General features: G+C 29.1%; 3 protein-coding genes across 4 annotated transcripts; 2 read left to right on the plus strand and 1 right to left on the minus strand.

The window, feature by feature from the left end:
- Positions 1 to 777: 777 nt before the first annotated feature.
- LOC115709575 (uncharacterized) lies at positions 778 to 4,581 on the plus strand. 2 transcript variants are annotated; one of them, XM_030637708.2, is made up of 5 exons: positions 778 to 1,122; positions 2,364 to 2,515; positions 3,124 to 3,210; positions 3,589 to 3,747; positions 4,295 to 4,581. In XM_030637708.2, the coding sequence occupies exons 1-5, from the start codon at positions 969 to 971 to the stop codon at positions 4,385 to 4,387; spliced, it is 645 nt and encodes a 214-aa protein (XP_030493568.2). In that variant the 5' UTR covers positions 778 to 968; the 3' UTR covers positions 4,388 to 4,581. The 2 variants fall into 2 exon arrangements, with proteins under 2 accessions (XP_030493568.2, XP_030493569.2); XM_030637709.2 differs by having other exon boundaries at positions 872 to 1,065.
- Positions 4,484 to 7,667, minus strand: LOC115710015 (uncharacterized). The gene is made up of 2 exons (XM_030639501.2): positions 7,219 to 7,667; positions 4,484 to 5,880 (listed from the first exon to the last, which is right to left on the minus strand). The coding sequence occupies exons 1-2, from the start codon at positions 7,527 to 7,529 to the stop codon at positions 4,725 to 4,727; spliced, it is 1,467 nt and encodes a 488-aa protein (XP_030495361.2). The 5' UTR covers positions 7,530 to 7,667; the 3' UTR covers positions 4,484 to 4,724.
- A 5,480-nt stretch (positions 7,668 to 13,147) lies between these two features.
- Positions 13,148 to 14,144, plus strand: LOC115709582 (uncharacterized). The gene has a single exon (XM_061111482.1). The coding sequence runs from the start codon at positions 13,228 to 13,230 to the stop codon at positions 13,903 to 13,905; it is 678 nt and encodes a 225-aa protein (XP_060967465.1). The 5' UTR covers positions 13,148 to 13,227; the 3' UTR covers positions 13,906 to 14,144.
- Positions 14,145 to 17,750: the final 3,606 nt, after the last annotated feature.

Here is a 17,750-nt window from a genome sequence, read left to right on the forward strand (position 1 = left end):
AAAAACTGCAAAATCAAGTGGGGCCCATTATAACACCATGGCCGGCCACTATTTGTGGATTTTCAAATTGATTTTTTCATTATTTTAATGCCAAATAATTCCTAACCTAAACCTAGTAGTTGCCTATAAATAGAAAGTGATGGCTCAGTCAAATCACAAGTTTTCATATCATCTTCTGACAGAAATTTCTCTCTTCAGAAAAACTGAGCCTTCCCCACTTTCTAAACCTGGCCGAAACCATCCTTCTCTTTTCTCTTCATCAATTTTCGTGACCCTAGGGAGAGAGTAAGTGCCCACACACAGCAAGCAGTAACTCAATCATAGATTGGAAGACTGTGAAGGATCAAACTCAAAGAAGAAGGACATTCGGGCTCAGATCTTGATTATACTCTGCTACAGAAAGGATACAAGGGTTAGAGATCTGAGTGGAAGGAGACATTAATTCCGCTGCATCAATGTAAGGTTTTCTTAACTTTATATGTGTTTAATTTATCGTTTTAGAAAGTTCATATTTAGGGTGTTTAAACAATATACTTGTGAGTAGATCTAAGATCCTGATAAAATAAATTCCAACACATTAATCATGCATTATTATTATTCATTCTTTTATATTCTTCAATTACATTGTTGTCTTTCAAAATTCTTAGAAAGAAGTTAAAGAGTAGTAATTTTAATTTTATATTATACAATGTTTTGAATTTTCATTCTCTAAATTATTGTATTAACTATTATTCTTCACATATAAAATCAGCACAGTACTTGCACTGCCTCTATACTTAGTAGTATTATAAGAGTAAAAAAAGCATAAAAAGATTTTTTAAAAGGAATGTGGGACCCAACAATTTAGCCAACTGAGAAAAATAGTGTGTGGACAGAGTGTGAAGCTGAAGAAGGCTTCATTCACCAATCTCATCTATTATCTCCATACAAAGTCATAATAATATTAACAGAAGAAGAAGAAGAAGAAGATGATGAACTCAGTCACTGTTCCAAGGATGATGCCCACTACCCTTTTCCATGGAAGAACCACCATATTATGTCAAAGGGGGGCAGTTTCTTTAATGGGTATTTCTCCTCTTCCACTCATACTCCTCCAAAACAAGCTCACACCTTTTGTTAAAGGTTGCTCCTTTTTCTTCTTATTTCATTTTCTGTGTTCTTTTACTTTTGGGTGTTGTTCAATTTAGCTGAATTTTTTGTTTTTATTTTGGTTCTTAGAACTGGAAGAAGAAATCACTCAACATGAACCCCATTTCAATATGCACTTATTACACTTGTATTTGTCTTAGCTGTTACTGATTTTGCCATTTTCCCTTGCCAATATATGAATCTAGCCACTTATTCTCATGATTTCATGATTCTTTTTTATCCTATTTTTTAATTGTACTTGCTTGGTTGATATAAAGGTCCTTTATATAATAATAATAATGGGATTGTAATGGATATAGTTTAGTGGTAAAAGAATATAGTTTGGTAGTAAAAGTGTGATTTGTTCTATTAATTTCTTATATAGTTAAGGGGTTCCTTTGGTTTGATTAATAGTTCATTCCGATTAAAAACTTTATCTCGTAGAAAGGATTTATTCTTTTTTCTCTCAATAAAAAATTCGAGAAAAAAAATATACATTCTCGTTATTTATATCCAAGAGTTAAGGTGAGATTCGTTCTATTAACCCCTTATATAGTTAAGGGGTTTCTCGATTTGATGAATATTTTATTCCGATCAAAAACTTTATCTTGTAAAAAGGATTTAACCTTTTTCCTCTCAATAAAAATTCGAGAAAAAATATACGATTCTCGTAATTTGTATCCAAGAATTAAACTGTGATTCGTTCTATTAACCCCTTATATAGTTAAGGGCTCTTTCGGTTTGATTAATATTCTATTCTAATCAAAAACTCTATGTCGTAAAAAAAATTTAACCCGTTTTGTCTTAATGAAAAATTCGAAAAAAATATACATTCTTGTGATTTGTATCCAAGAGTTAATTATAAATTAAAAAATTAGATTGTAAAATTACGAAACATAATTTTTAAAAAATTGAATCAATACTTTAAATTCAATAAGTACGAGTAAGGAATAGATTCTCTTGTCTTGGTTCATATTTGGAATGGATGATATTGAATTGGATCGAAAAATGATTCAGAGCCTCAGAACCCAACCAAATGTTCTCTGAAAAGTAACTATCAGGTTTAGACTCAAAGTAGACAATATCATATCAGTGTGGAGTGGAGATAGAAATATAATATTTTAAATTTCCGCCTTTTAAATATTTTTCTTAACTTTCGCCCCAGTTTGCAGACTTTTTCGGTATGCAAGACCATATGAATAAACTGATATTGGTTGCCTTTGATCTATTTCCAGGAAAACTAATAACACAGAGCTTGTATAGAGACAAAGAATCATCTTTTCAGGGAAGAGGGTACAAAAGCATATCGAAAAGAGTAGTGTTTACCATTCCCAAATGTTCTTCAAACTCCAACAACAATCAAAATGACTCCTCTAATAAGGCAAAGGCATGTATGAGACAAACTTGTAACTCTTCAACTTTAATTACATACTTTCTCATTTCTGCATCACATTGCTTATAATTTTTCCTATAAACTATTTTTCTTTCAATATCACTAATGAAAGTGGTACCAAGATGCTTTTTCTCTAGTATGATAGAGCCAATATAAGATGTTTCCTTCTATGTTGATATTTTGTGCTATAGCATTATCTCAAGTTTATAATATACATCAGGAACAGATATGATATGACCTTATTGTATCTACTTCAACTTTTCCAAGCTTTTTCTTGTCATAAATACACTTAAATGGAGTCCATAAAATAAGTGTTTTAGTTCGATAGAAATGCACTTGATCTGTAAAAGTCACTCTAGTGCATTCCTATCGAACTAAAGACTTTGTTCGGTTAAAACCTTCCCTTATTCCCTTTAGTTTTAGTTCAATTGCAGTTCGATAGGAATGCACTCGATCTGTAAAACTAAAGGGAAGGTTTTAACCGAACCCCAGATAAAAATATGAGTTGCTAAATTCATTTACAGTTGAACTAGGGTGTTGTAAGGAAGAACATATAAATATGTGTGTTCTTATTGTATCACATTCTCTTGTTTTGATAACAGACACCTTTCGGATACTCTAGAAAAGATGTTCTATTGATTGGGGTTGGAGTAACTGCTCTTGGCATTGGCTTGAAAAGCGGTTTAGAGGTATGTTATTATTTTAAGGGATATTTGCAGCATAACTACCCAATATTTCGAGTTTGTAATCAGCGGGAATTACCCAATGTTCCTTAAAGTTAATTTCGTCCAATTATGATCTTGTGTAAGAAAACAAACTCACAAACAAAATCTGTTGGGACGAAATTACGCTTTTAGGAACATCGGATAGTTTTGCCAAAACATTAGCTAATTACCATGAGAATTTTACCATTATAATCCTATGTTTCCTTTTCATTCCTTTTCAGCTTTGCTTATACAATCTATAACCAAATATGTAGTTAGAAACAAACTTTTCTAGATGTATGAGTCTAATTGAAATGCATACTTTCATACCAACTTTTATGTGTGTTTTATGTCTTTGTGCAGTTTGTTGGAGTTGATCCTTTACAGGCAGGAAATGTAGTTCAGTTGGTTCTGGTTTTAGGACTTACTATTGGATGGATTTCGACGTATATTTTTCGAGTTTCGAATAAGGAAATGACTTATGCTCAACAATTACGCGATTACGAAAGTAAAGTCATGGAGGTATACTTCTTAAAAATCAGTATAATTTTCTTGATTAAACAATATTGTCCCTTTTCAAAACATTTTTCATGATTAGATTAAAGAAACTTTCTTCAATAGCGACAAACTGTAAATTTGTTGAAGTTTTTCGGTTGAGAAATTTCTCTTAATCAGATTAGTCAATATTTATATGTTTTGATGCAATAACAAGATGTTATTTTTAACAAGTAGTTTTGTCAGTTGGTTATGATATGTTATTTCGATCTTTTTCACTTCATAACAAGAAAATATATAAGATGAAATGTATTGACTCGTGGGGTAGCTCAAATGGTCAGGCGTGTAGTTTGCCCAAACAAGATCTAAAATTCGAGTCCTTTCGTCCTCAAATATTATAGGTTCGGGTAGGGACTGGGGAGCCTAGTTTCGAAAAACAAGTATTAGAAGAAAACACATAAAACATAGTCTAAGAGCTAATCACAGTCTTATTTCCATGATATAGTTTTCGAAAATTGTTTCTCCTTGTATGAAATCGATTACAACTAAATGAGTCTTACTTTCGAATTTGCAGAAGCGATTACAGGGTCTGACTGAAGCAGAACTCGAGGCATTGCTCGAACAAGTTGAGGAAGAGAAACGCCTAGCTAGCGGTGAACAAAGTTAAATTTCTCTAGTCATTTTTATACAACACATCGAGACCATTATCGGTCTTTGAAGCTTTAGTACCACTGTATAGAGTACTGACTGAACAAAAAAAAGATGACTAGAATAATGTAACATAATTTCTGGTATATTCTTTACAAATGCAAATAACTGAAAAGGGTCAGAGATAATATATTAAAGTCACAAGTTTTAAAATGCTTCTAATTTGTACCATGAGTTAACAATTTAACTTAAGGTAAAAGAAGTTCTAATACACAAAAGCAGTTGATCAATTCAACAATCTCTACACTGAGAGTCCAAAATTTTAGAAATGGCATGTTAGAAAACTTATAAACTAATTATGACTTTCGCGACCTTCCGCTTTTGCCTTTTCCAGTTTTCCCCCGAGCTGCAGGTGCTTTCGAGCTTTTGTTTGCTGAAACCTTCCCACCCCGTTTTCCTTTATGCCCATTTTCGGCCAAATCATCGTCGTCATTATCTTCCTCGTCTTTTGCATTCTTCCTCTTCTTTTTCGTAGCTGGCTGAGTTTGGTTCGCAGGCTCTTCTTCAGTCCCTTCTTCGAAAGCCTTGCCATCATAAATATCGAGCTGAGAAAGTTGGTCGGCGACATTTGTTCTATCAACTACAACCATTGAGTGGCTCAAACCACATGCAACACTGATAACATACATACCCTCAAGAATATCCACTTTTTTTGGGATAGCAGAAGATTTCTGACCCATTGGACCATATCCCAGCTCACCATTCTGAGCCTGACCCCAACTTATACATGACTGATCAGCTCCAACAAAATGGTGCATGTTACCTGAATCCATACAACGTAAATTCCAACCGCTTAGATCCAAGACCGGTTTAGGATACATCCAATCGTCACCTGTATTCTTTAATTTCCCCCACATGTATAACTGGCCTCCAGCAGCAGTACACGCAGAATTAACAGAGCCAGCAGATATAACAGCGTCGGGAGGTAAAACATTTTGCCTCTGGAAAACATCAACACGGCGAGGTTCCCACTCATCCTTCTGCTCCCTATGTCCAAGTCTTCCATAACCACCAAATCCCCATGAGTAAACATGACCATTTGCATCCACAGCAATTGTATGGTTTGTTCCACACGCAACTTTAACAATTGTTTCCCCCGAAAGGGAAGCTATTGGTTTGGGGCGAGGTTGAGCTTCGTAAGCAAGCTTCACCGAGCCATCTTTAGTATTGTACTCGTTGTCAGTCCCGTGCCCAAGTTGCCCATATTGTGGGAGACCCGCGGTCAGTATAGAAGCTCCTTCAACCGAAGATAACCAAACGGTGAAATCAGCCCCACATGCAGTAGTTTTCACATCAGACACAAGACAACTAACTGGAGATGGTTCAAATTCATTTTTTGTCGAGCCTATTCCCAGTTGTCCATGTTTGTTCCAACCAAAGGCTAGGGACTCTCCATTTTCGGCAACTACAACTGTGTGATTCCTCCCAGCTGAAGCTTGAACAATTTTGTACCTATAACGCATCAAACATAAAAGCCAATATTACAAAAGTCGCTAATCAATTATCGGTTGGTGTTCAAATAGCAATACCTCCAACCAAACGCCACCTTATAAAAAACTAAGCCAAAACAAACTATAAGAGGTGATATACCGCTAACAATGCAATATCAATATCCGATCTTATAAATTTTAAATTTTAATTTAATATATAATATGAGAAACTATCAGTTGGTGTTCAAATAACAATACCTCCAACCAAACGCCACTTTATAAAAACTATGCCAAACCGAATCATAAGAGGTGACATACTGTTAACAATACAATGTTCAATGTTGAATCCTACAAATTTTAAATTTTTATTTAATATATAGTACAAAAAAACCGCTAATCAATTATCGGTTGGAGTTCATATAGCAATACTTCCAACCAAACGCCACCTTATAAAACTAAGCCAAACCGAACCATAAGAGGTGACATACCATTAACAGTGCAATGTCAATATCGAATCCCACAAATTTTAAATTTTTATTTAATATATAGTACAAAAAAACCGCTAATCAATTATCGGTTGGAGTTCATATAGCAATACTTCCAACCAAACGCCACCTTATAAAACTAAGCCAAACCGAACCATAAGAGGTGACATACCATTAACAGTGCAATGTCAATATCGAATCCCACAAATTTTAAATTTTTATTTAATATATAGTACAAAAAAACCGCTAATCAATTATCGGTTGGAGTTCATATAGCAATACTTCCAACCAAACGCCACCTTATAAAACTAAGCCAAACCGAACCATAAGAGGTGACATACCATTAACAGTGCAATGTCAATATCGAATCGCATAAATTTTAAATTTTTATTTAATATATAATAAAAAAAAAACCGCTAATCAATTATTGGTTGGTGTTCAAATAGCAACACCTCCAACCAAACACCACCTTATAAAAACTAATCCAAACCGAACCATAAGAGGTAACACACCATTAACACTAACAGTCCAATGTGAATATCAGATCCTATAAATTTTAAATTTTTATTAATATATAATACAAAAAACCACTAATCAATTATCAAGTGTTGTTCAAATATACTCACTGAGACATTTATCTTGGGTCAAATTTAGTACAACTTAACACTCTATTAGAGATGCTCTTATAGAAACTAAGCCAAACCGAACCACAATCCAATGTGAATATCAAATCCTATAAATTTTAAATTTTTATTTAATAAATAATATAAAAAACTGTTAGCCCAATAGTTGTTCAAAAATCAATACTCAAAAATTAAACATCTTTCATAGACCAGAGAATGTTAGGGTTCCAAATGTAGATAGATAATACTCACTTTGATAGTTGAGACACAAGAGTGGGTCTATCACGTTGAATCTTATCACCAACACCCAATTGCCCCTTCTCATTACGTCCCCAAGTAAAGCAACGTCCTTCAACATCCAACGCCACACAATGACACGAAGCACAACCAGATGCAACGAAACGAATGTCGACATTGAGAAGAGATCTGAGTCGAGTTGGGGAAACCAAATTGCCTTCGACGGGTCCCTTTTTCCGACCGATCGTTTCCCATGACGTTCCGCCGCAGAACAAAATCTCTCCTCCCCCTTTCTTCTCGTCTGTCTCTTTCTCAACGTTCGACATTGCTTAGAAGGGAAGATCCAACGGCTAGTTTTTCTGGTTTTTTCAAATCTGAGAGTGAAAGGTTTTTCTGTGGGTAAAGAAATGAAAAGGTGAAAGCTTTAAATCCAAACCCTAATTTATTTTATCGATCATTTTCTTTTTGAAGGAATTCTTATTTATTCTTATTATTTTTTTTTTATTACACTTCTTATTATTACAATAAATTTATAGTTTTCCACTAAAAAAATTGTAATTAATGTTATTTTTTGTAGGGGTTTAATTTAGGAATAATTATTTAAAAGACTAATTTATATCATAAATAATTAAGTTTAATTATCAGTTGTAAATAAATACTTAAGCTTAATTTTTTGCGTTAATAATAACTAAGTTATATTTTTGCGGTAATAATACGTAAGTTTAGTTAAGTTATATTTACTTAACACTTAACATGCAAATACTTAAATAAGTTTCAGAAATATAACTTATGTATTATTATCGCAAAAAATTAAAGTTAAGTATTTATTTACAACTGAGAATTAAACTTATGTATTTTTATCGCAAATTTCTCTTATTTAAAATACTCTGCTAATCTCGATTTGGTCCAAATATATTTTGATATAATTTATTTTCGTTAGGTATTTATTTTCAACAAGAAATTAAACTTAAATATTTATACTGTAAATTAATTTTTTTATTATTGGTAAAAATAGCAATACTAGTGGGATCATATATAGAATGAAAAATAATCTATTTAAATATTTCCACATGTCCACATGAGATGTAATATTTCTACTCACCATGACTAGTGAGAATTGATATCTAAATAGTCAAGAATTGAGTCTTGGTAGGTCACTTTTTGCCAATGTGTCACCAACATTAGTGGTCTATTAGTATTAGTATGTGGTGTTGCTTACTAATCAAATTCCATATAACTATTCTAATGATGGCTAACCAACTCAATTACAATAAAAACTCACTAACACAAATTAGATTTAGGTTTATTAATCAAACCTAAATCGCCAACCAAATGTACAATATAGTGAGAACACTTGGTTTGTTATGTGGTGTTTATTTATTCATTTTATGTTTATTTTTATTTTTTAAAATTAAAATAATAATTTGGACTAATAATATTTTGACACGTGACAATTTAAAAAAAGAAAACGGCTCAGTTAAAATTAGGACTAACGGACAAATAAAAAGTATGACATTGATGACTATTGCCGCTAATTTTGGAGGTTGGAGACTTATCTGTATCAAACCGAACTTTCTCAGGACTTTTGCCGCAAATTTCCCAACTAAAAATATAGCCCAACCCACTTATTTAAGAATCTATTAAATCTCATAACTTTCACTGAAAGTGCTATTTTTAAGATCAAATTTAAATAGCGTCGTAAAAATTCAAACACTAAAAAAACAACTTGGGCATGACCCTTAACACCACAATTTGGTAGTCAATATATGTGATGTTTCTTACTTAATCAAATTGCACAAAGTTGTTAGAAAACAAAGAAAGAATAGTTCTAATTATTTTAATTTAATCTCTCTATAAAGTTATGGCAATATAGAAACAAACTTGACCCATTAAAGAATGGTGAGCAGCCAGCAAGCTATGCCAGCTGAAAAACCAAAGGACTTAATTAAGTATTGTGAAAGCTTCTTGGTTGGCTTTTATTAGTTTCATTCCCTTTTTCACAAGAAATTAAATTAGATAATAAAAATTAAAAAAAAAAAAAAAAACTATCAAAATTAAATTAAAGTCTTCAATTCAAAGAATCCACTTTTCCTACCCTTAAAATTTTAATTTTTTTTTTGCTAATGGATTAAAGATATTCTTGATTGCCAATCATTAGGTTGTCCTAATTTAAAGACTCTTAAAATCAAGAAGTAATTATAATATAATCCATGTCTGTTACACCCACTTAAATAAATTTAGTTCAATTTTAACTCCATTAAAATTTCACAAAAAGACAAAATAGAAAAAAACAAAACAAATAAATAATTAAAAAAAATTAAAACCTTATATATTAAGAAAACTTAATATTTTGTTCGGTGTCTTATTGTATAATTAAATATTAAATTTTATATAACTTAAAAAAATAATTTTTAAAAAATATCATTAACTAATCAAATAACACCACTTATAAAAATTGTTAAAAACTACTTATATTTAATAATAATACTTAACAAAATTGAATAGAACTAATAAATCACCAAAATCATGAAAACATGTCTAATTAATTATATTAAATTTAACATCCAAATATTCAGGTGATCCATCCCACTCTTTGATTAGATGGCTTTTAATTTAAATAATATTAAGTGGAAGAACTTTATGAACTTTTAGGATCTATCAAAAGATGCACTTAATTATTATTATTATTTTTTTGTGGTCATTATTTTACCAAAACAAAATAAATAAATAAATAAATAAATAAAGAGAGATCATATTGGCATGACCTAGATTGACCAATAATTAATGAGTTTCTATTCATTTAACTAAGTGGGAAATTAAATTATATTTCCCATTTAATGATCATCTTAAATCATTCATCCATTATCAAAAATATTTCCAAATCATTAGTAACATGGAATTAATAGATTGTGGAATATATTTTCACTTTAAAATATTGGGAAATTATATTTACACCCTATAATATTATGTTAAAATATTTTCTTATTAATGTTTAATTCTTAAATTTTTCTTATTTCACTTTAAATATTTTAGTTCTCTTTATAAAAAATTTTATTCAAACATTTATGTTTTTTAATTATTAATTTATGAAGAAAAATTCAAATATATAATTTAAAAAACAATGATTCTCAAATTTCCAATTTTGTTTCTTCTTGTAAATATTGGTGTACAAACCAAAATCCAATATTGAAAATATATATGTGGTGTAAATAATATTAAAAAGTTTTTTTTTTTTAAATAGCTATCTTAAGAAATAAGGAATGAAAAACATAATTACTAAACTAACCTAATAATAATCTTATATAAAAGATTGTGTACATGTACATATATCCTTTCATATCTTGGTAAAGCTGTATAATTATGATGATAATAAAGAAATAAAATTATTATATGTCCCTCAAAATAAATAAAATATAGTAATAATAAGAAGAAGAAATTAGAATTAGGTGACATCCTCTTTTTGGAGTCATATTAATATTTATATTTAAGTATTTATATAAATATATGTATATGTATATATATAGCCAGAAACTAACCATGTCCAATGATGAGGTTGGTGGTGTCATTAACTTAGCTTTTCTCCATGCCTCACCATGTGATTACCTTACACTCAAATATAGAATCCCAATATAACATAAATTACTATATTGTTTTCACTAAAAGTTTCAATTTAAAATTAAAAGGAAAAAAAATTCAAAGTTTATAGAAGTGACAGAGAAGTATTTTGGCTTTTATTGTGATTTTATTTAAATCCATATAGTGATCACACATGTACATACCATGTTGTTAGTTAAATTACTATATAGTTTTTCTTTTCCCTTTTTAAGAAAAAATATTTGTCATGAGTTAAGAATTTGGACTATGATGGTCAAAGTATATTGTGATTATTATCTCTGCTATTTAATAAATACTAATTTTATTTTTAAGATTTAGACTATAAAAATAGTGTGTTCTTTTTTCCTTTGATAAGATAATAATACTTAATTTGAACACAATATAATGCTTTCAACTCTCTCACTAATTATTTAACAAAAATGAGGAATAATTTGTTTATATCGCTTTATCGATATGTCACAGTTAGTTGTCCTGTGATCTGTAAGGAGAAGTATCAAGTAAATTATACAATCTCACATTATTTGAAGAAGGTCAAGTGTGATGATTATATGATTGTGTAGGTATGAGACTTTAGAGTTGAAAATAGTTTAAATGGATTGATAGGTAGTAACTATATCAACAAAGTACATCTTATTTTTTGGTAGTCCATCACCAAAGAACTCTAAAGTTAAGCGTGCTTGATTTGAAGTAATCTTAGGATGTAAAACCTCCTAGAAAACGTGTGAATGAGAACAGAGTACGTTAGAAATACTCATATTGATTTGTAGGATCAATCATCACTCTATGAAAAGACTTAAAGCAAAAGTGTTACAAGATCCCAATTAAGGGGTGCCCTTCTCTTGCTTTTGTAGAGTTAGATTCAGATTATTATTATAATTTATTATGTAGAAAATTAAAACTTTCTGGCTCCACTGTTATCCGCTACATTCAATTGGGTTTGAGGTTGAATCATATCATTTTTTATCTGTTTTTTCAATGCAAAGGGCGAAGTAAAAAAAAAATGTTGTTTATTCAAAACAAAAAAAGAAACCTGCAATTGTTTTTTTTCATCCAAAAACATTTTTCTTTTGGTTCTACATCTCTATCCTGAAATAATGAATTGAGTTCGTATAGGCATTTTGGAAACTTGCCATGGTAGGGAAGAAGGGAGGAACAAGCACACTTGGAGAGTGCAGTACAACAGAGAGTTGAATGCTGCGTTCGGGAAGGATGAATCGCTCCAGAAAAGGAATCTATTGATTCTCTCCCAATTGGTTGGACCATAGGTGCGATGATTTACTTCACGGGCGAGGTCTCTGGTTCAAGTTCAGGATGGCCCAGCTGCGCCAAGGAAAAGAATAGAAGAAGCATTTGACTCCTTCATGCATGCTCCACTTGGCTCGGGGGGATATAGCTCAGTTGGTAGAGCTCCGCTCTTGCAATTGGGTCGTTGCGATTACGGGTTGGGTGTCTAATTGTCCAGGCGGTAATTATAGTATCTTGTACCTGAACCGGTGGCTCACTTTTTCTAAGTAATGGGAAAGAGGACCGAAACATGCCACTAAAAAACTCTACTGAGACAAAGATGGGCTGTCAAGAACGTAGAGGAGGTAGGATGGGCTGTTAGTCAAATCTAGTATGGATCGTAATAATTATATTTAAATTTTTAATGTCTTTTGGAATTCATAAATGTGATTAGTAATTACATAGAAAAATATAATTTTTTAGTAATTAACACTTAAAATGGAAAGTTTTAAGTAATTATATCGTGTAATTACACTCAATTCTCATAAGAGTTAACCAATTGATGAAAACTTTTTCATCATTAGGAGAAAGAGCAAAATATAATTAATATAGATTAGAGCAATTTTCAATATTGGGCTATTTTGATCTCCAATACTCTTTAAGAAGAATATCAAGATTCATTATCGTGCACGACACTCCCATAAAATCCTACTACTTTTATTAGCTTAACATATCAAATTATAACGTAACATGAAATAAACATATCAAATTATACAATTACTTTCAATTACATTTAAATCTAATTCCTCCATAAATTTCCAAACACCTTAATCTCAATTAAGCAATGCTAATGATATACAACCAAAAAACACACACACTCAAAAGAAGACATATTATTATATAATAATAATAATAGAAAAACAAAATTGTTTTAAAAATTCCAGCTTCTTTTTCCACCTGCCCACAATATTGGTACAATCTTTTAATAACATTATAAAAACAACAACACCATTTCATATTAGCTAGCCGACAAAACCTACCATAATACACAACTATATTATTCCTCCTATATATATATATACACACACACACACAAAACATAATCAAATTAGACAAAAACAACATCACAAATTTCCTCTTCTTTCTTACAACATTTTCTTCTTCATATCAATATTATTATTAATTATGGGAAATGCTTCAACCTCATGTGCTCCCTCATTACTAACAAATATTAGTAACAACAACAACAACAACAACAACAACAACAACAACAACAACAACAACAACAACAACAACAACAACAACAACACTAATGGGGTAGTAATCAAAGTGTTATCTTTATCAAATGGAAGAATGGAGTTTTACACAAAACCCATTAAAGTATCTGAGCTAATGAATCAAAATCCAGGTATGTTTGTATGTGATTCAACCACACTTGAATTGGGTCAAAGAATTCATGGCCTAAATGAGCACCAAATATTAGTTCTTGGAAAAAAGCCCCAAAGAAAACAACATCATCAACAAAGCCAAAAACTCTATTTGCTTCTCCCAATGGACCTTCTTTACTCTGTTCTTACTATTGAAGAAATCAATTATTTCAATTCTTTGTTAATTGGTACTAATTTCATCATCAACAACAATACTAACAATAATAATAGTAATAATAATGTTATTAATTTTGGTAACATTTTTCCTTCTCTTGGTGAGTTTTGTATGTTTCTTCCTCAAAATAATGTTAATAATAATAATTGTGGTGAGTCTATTGAGAATGATGATAATAAGAGATATCAATTCAACAAGCAAAGATCATGGAGACCAGCTTTAGATACCATTGTTGAAACTACTTCATCATCTTCTAGATGAAATTATTATTTTTTTTAATTATTAATTGTAATTTTTCTTTTTTTTAATTTTGGGTTGTAATTATATTTAGTTTAGAGTAAAATGAAATACATTTTTTTTTTAATTAATTGTAATTTTTCTTTTTCAACTTTGGGTTGTAATTATATTTAGTTTAGAGTATAATGAAATATATGTTTTTTTTACTTCATTATAATTTTTCTTTCTAAGTTTTAGGTTGTAATTATATTTAGTTTTTTTTTTTTTTTTTTGAAAAGGTAATTATATTTAGTTTAGAGTATAAATGAAATATATGTTGTACTTTTATAAATTATTCATTATAATTTTTCTTTTTAAAATTTGGGTTGTAATTATATTTAGTTTAGAGTATAATGAAATATATATATATATATATATATATATATATATTTGGTTATGTATAGATATACTTGATTCATGTGCTGGCTATAATTTATTTGGTAGATAGTTGACTGGATTTTAATAATTTATTTATCCCACTTGATAAAGAATCTTAAAATATATATTTATATATGATGAATATGTGACAAATGTTATTATTATTTATTATTTATTATTATATGTAATATGTATCTTGCCTGTATTATTACTTTGTTCAATTTAACAGCTTGAATTAATGCAATTTATTAATAGTTTGTTTATGATATGAATGAAGAGAAAAAGGTTTATTATATTAAGAAAATGAAATAAGTGGCTAGCTGTCTATATAAGCTTTTTCTTAAAAGGATTTCTTAATCATTAGGTATTGTATTTTTTTTTTATTTTATTTGTTAATATTAAATATAATAATAATTTTATCTTTTAAAATATGTTTATAAAATAATTATTATGTATTATAGTTTAATTTAAAAGAGAAATTTAATCAATTTAAATATTTTAATTATGTTTCTAGATAAAATAAATAAAATAAATTATTATTATTTTATTTCTAAATAATTTTAGTAAATACTATATTACAAATATTAATTTTTATTATTCTTTATTTAATTAATTTATTCTAATTCTGAATACTGTGTAATAAACGTGTCAGATATACATAAATTAAGAAAAAAAATTAAAAAAAAATAATAGAAATTCCATTTGGTAATATTCCTTAACTCATAAGAAAAAAGAAAAAAAAAACAAAAGAGCAATGTAAACAAAAGAAAATCATAACAAACAAAAGGTAAACATTTGTTTTCAGCAAAAAAATTAATAAATTTATTTAGTTATAAATAAATAATAATTATATATTAAAAATTGTATTAAAATTAAGAATTGAAGGGGTAGTAGTAGTGAAGTACCTCACATGTTTCTAAAGAGCTAATAGGGATTTTTCATAAGGTGCTCAACATGACATATTTTTGGATATTTAAATATTTTTACTTAATCATTTTACATTTTCTTTTTTAATTTCTAGTTACATTTTTTTTATGATTCTTAGAAAATATTATAAATATTTTGTGAAAAAATATTTAGAAACCATAGTTCGTATCTTTGTAATATTTTAACTTTCTTGGTTAATTATTAAAAAAATTTATAAAAATTTGGGGTATATTTGGACCTTAAAAATTTATAAATATACCCTTTTTTATTAATTTTTTATTTTAAATAAACTATATATATCTTTAATTATATTAGGCTTTTTTAGTTTTTTTCTTTCTTCCAATTCATATTTTTTTAAAAATATACATATCAAACAAAAATAAATTATATTTTAAATATTATAAAAAAAATTATATGAAATTTTATTAGAAAAAATAAAATAATTAGACATGATTTAAAAAAGTAAGAAAATAAAATTAAAATAAGTATTGAAATTAACATATAATAATATGAGAAAAAAAATATAATAAAAGTGATTTTTTAAAATTATTTAAAGTTTAATTTTTAAAAATATTAAAGTGTATTTATTATTTTGTGTAGTGCAAATAAAATTCTCCCAATTGCTAATATTTAGAAGTGAAAACAAATTTTTATATATGAAAAAATACTTTTATTATCAAAATTTTGTATGGGCCTAAAATAGTTAACCCATTCTTAATTACATAAGTAATAAAAAGCCCACTATATTTTTTTGTATAGAGTAATAATTGGGTACAATTATTGACATAATGACCACTTCATCTTATCACCTTAAGAGTGCCCATGTTGATTTGTTTGATCATATTAGTTGAGACATCCTCTCCTAGTTAAGATTTTGATCTAATCTTTAAGATGTCTCCACAAATTAGTGTTGTAATGCACATCACTATGAAAGAGGTAAAATATGGTTGAGTCTCTTTCTTTTATATCATTCCTTAAATAGGAGATGATCGATAGTATGACATTTTAAACTTCTATCACGATGAATAAATATGTTATTTTGTGATTGGACCATGTTAGTATATTAAGTGAAGAGAGGCTTAAACATTCACTTACCTAATTGGGCTTCATAAATCCCTCAACTTGTCTTAGGAACTCTTTCATGGAGTAGCAATTCTTCTTTTGAAATTATTCTAAGGCTTCTACTTGTAGTTTTGTAAACATTGTCATTAGCTTCTTGTCGCGCTACTCACTCTTTTGGCCTTAACCGTCCTCTTTGGTTGTATGTGTGAGCACTAGGGTCGGTTTAAGCATTAGGCAGCTTGGACTATTGCACAAGGTTCCTTATATTAAAATGTCCCATTTTTAACTAAATATTTATATATAATGTATACAATATACATAATAAATATTCATAACAATGAACATGCACATAAACAAAAATTGATAAAAACTTGTGGTTTCAATACACGTGATTTTAAAATTTTTGTCTATATGAAGTTTTTTTTAAAAAAAAAAAACTGAATTTATGAAGTATTGATTAGTAATTTTTTTAATTTTATTTTAAATAAAAAACTTAATTTTAATTTTTCGCTCAAAGCTGGCAAACCAGTCCGGCCTGGTGAGCACCATAAAATTATTAATTAACTTTCAAAAACAATTAACACCAAGACCTAAATGCAAAAATATGTATTAAGTTCTAAATTTTTACCACAAAACTCAAGTCTCTCAAGATAAAACATTGGATAGAATAGTGAAAAGGACAATCAAAGCTAATTTTCAAAATATCAAGGATTTAAATATAAAAAATTAAGATTGGGGGACCTAAGTGTAAAAAATAGTTAAAAGTTTGGAGTTTAGCTACAAATATGCTAAGACAAAATGATGTGTATCTTACTGAAACTTGACAATGAAGGGTTTTGGGCCTAATGGCCCACTTTAGCAGAAGTGTCAGTTTCAGTAGTTGCTTTCTACTTTCCCCAATCTAATTATGTCTAAACAAACCAAAGGGTATGAAAAAGTTATAATTATCTTTTGGCATTTGTGGTAAGAAAAAATTGCTAATAGGCACTAATGATATTTAGCATTATCATCAAGTGTGATATCATTTTTAGTTTAATTAAGTATCCAATTTAACACATTTAATTTAACCATTATTATAAAAATTGGCTAATCATTTGCAAGTCATGATTAAGAGTGGTAATTCGTGTTACCATGTCATATTTAAATTCGTGTAAAAGGCCGACCTTCAAATTTAGTGGGCCTTAAGAAAATAAAAATTATTAGATCTTTTATTTAAAAGATATGTAGTAATTTTAAAAATTACTGAAAAATATTTATATTTTTAAAAGGGAAAATATTTTTTTTGGCCCCTGGACTAGGTGGGCTCTAGGCGCGAGCCTAATCCGCCTTAGCCCAGGTCCAGCCCTACGTGTAATGCAAGTTGATATGTTTCATTGGTCAACCCTAACTCAACTCATATATATATTTCGTGTCAAGAAGTCTTGATCCTAACCCGACCTGTCTTGTTCGCGTGTTAACTATAT

The sequence above is a fragment of the Cannabis sativa genome, chromosome 3, assembly GCF_029168945.1.
Source record: "Cannabis sativa cultivar Pink pepper isolate KNU-18-1 chromosome 3, ASM2916894v1, whole genome shotgun sequence".
Lineage (NCBI taxonomy): Eukaryota > Viridiplantae > Streptophyta > Magnoliopsida > Rosales > Cannabaceae > Cannabis > Cannabis sativa.

What these genes read in the sequence shown, in the direction of transcription:
- LOC115709575 (XM_030637708.2), top strand. Translation starts at nt 969, where the DNA reads ATGATGAACTCAGTCACTGTTCCAAGGATGATGCCCACTACCCTTTTC. An exon ending in ACTCCTCTAATAAGGCAAAG is followed by an intron (nt 2,516 to 3,123) that starts GCATGTATGAGA and finishes TTTTGATAACAG; the next exon opens with ACACCTTTCGGATACTCTAG. An exon ending in GCTTGAAAAGCGGTTTAGAG is followed by an intron (nt 3,211 to 3,588) that starts GTATGTTATTAT and finishes GTCTTTGTGCAG; the next exon opens with TTTGTTGGAGTTGATCCTTT.
- LOC115710015 (XM_030639501.2), bottom strand. Translation starts at nt 7,529, where the DNA reads ATGTCGAACGTTGAGAAAGAGACAGACGAGAAGAAAGGGGGAGGAGAG. An exon ending in CTTGTGTCTCAACTATCAAA is followed by an intron (nt 5,881 to 7,218) that starts GTGAGTATTATC and finishes GATGCGTTATAG; the next exon opens with GTACAAAATTGTTCAAGCTT.
- LOC115709582 (XM_061111482.1), top strand. Translation starts at nt 13,228, where the DNA reads ATGGGAAATGCTTCAACCTCATGTGCTCCCTCATTACTAACAAATATT.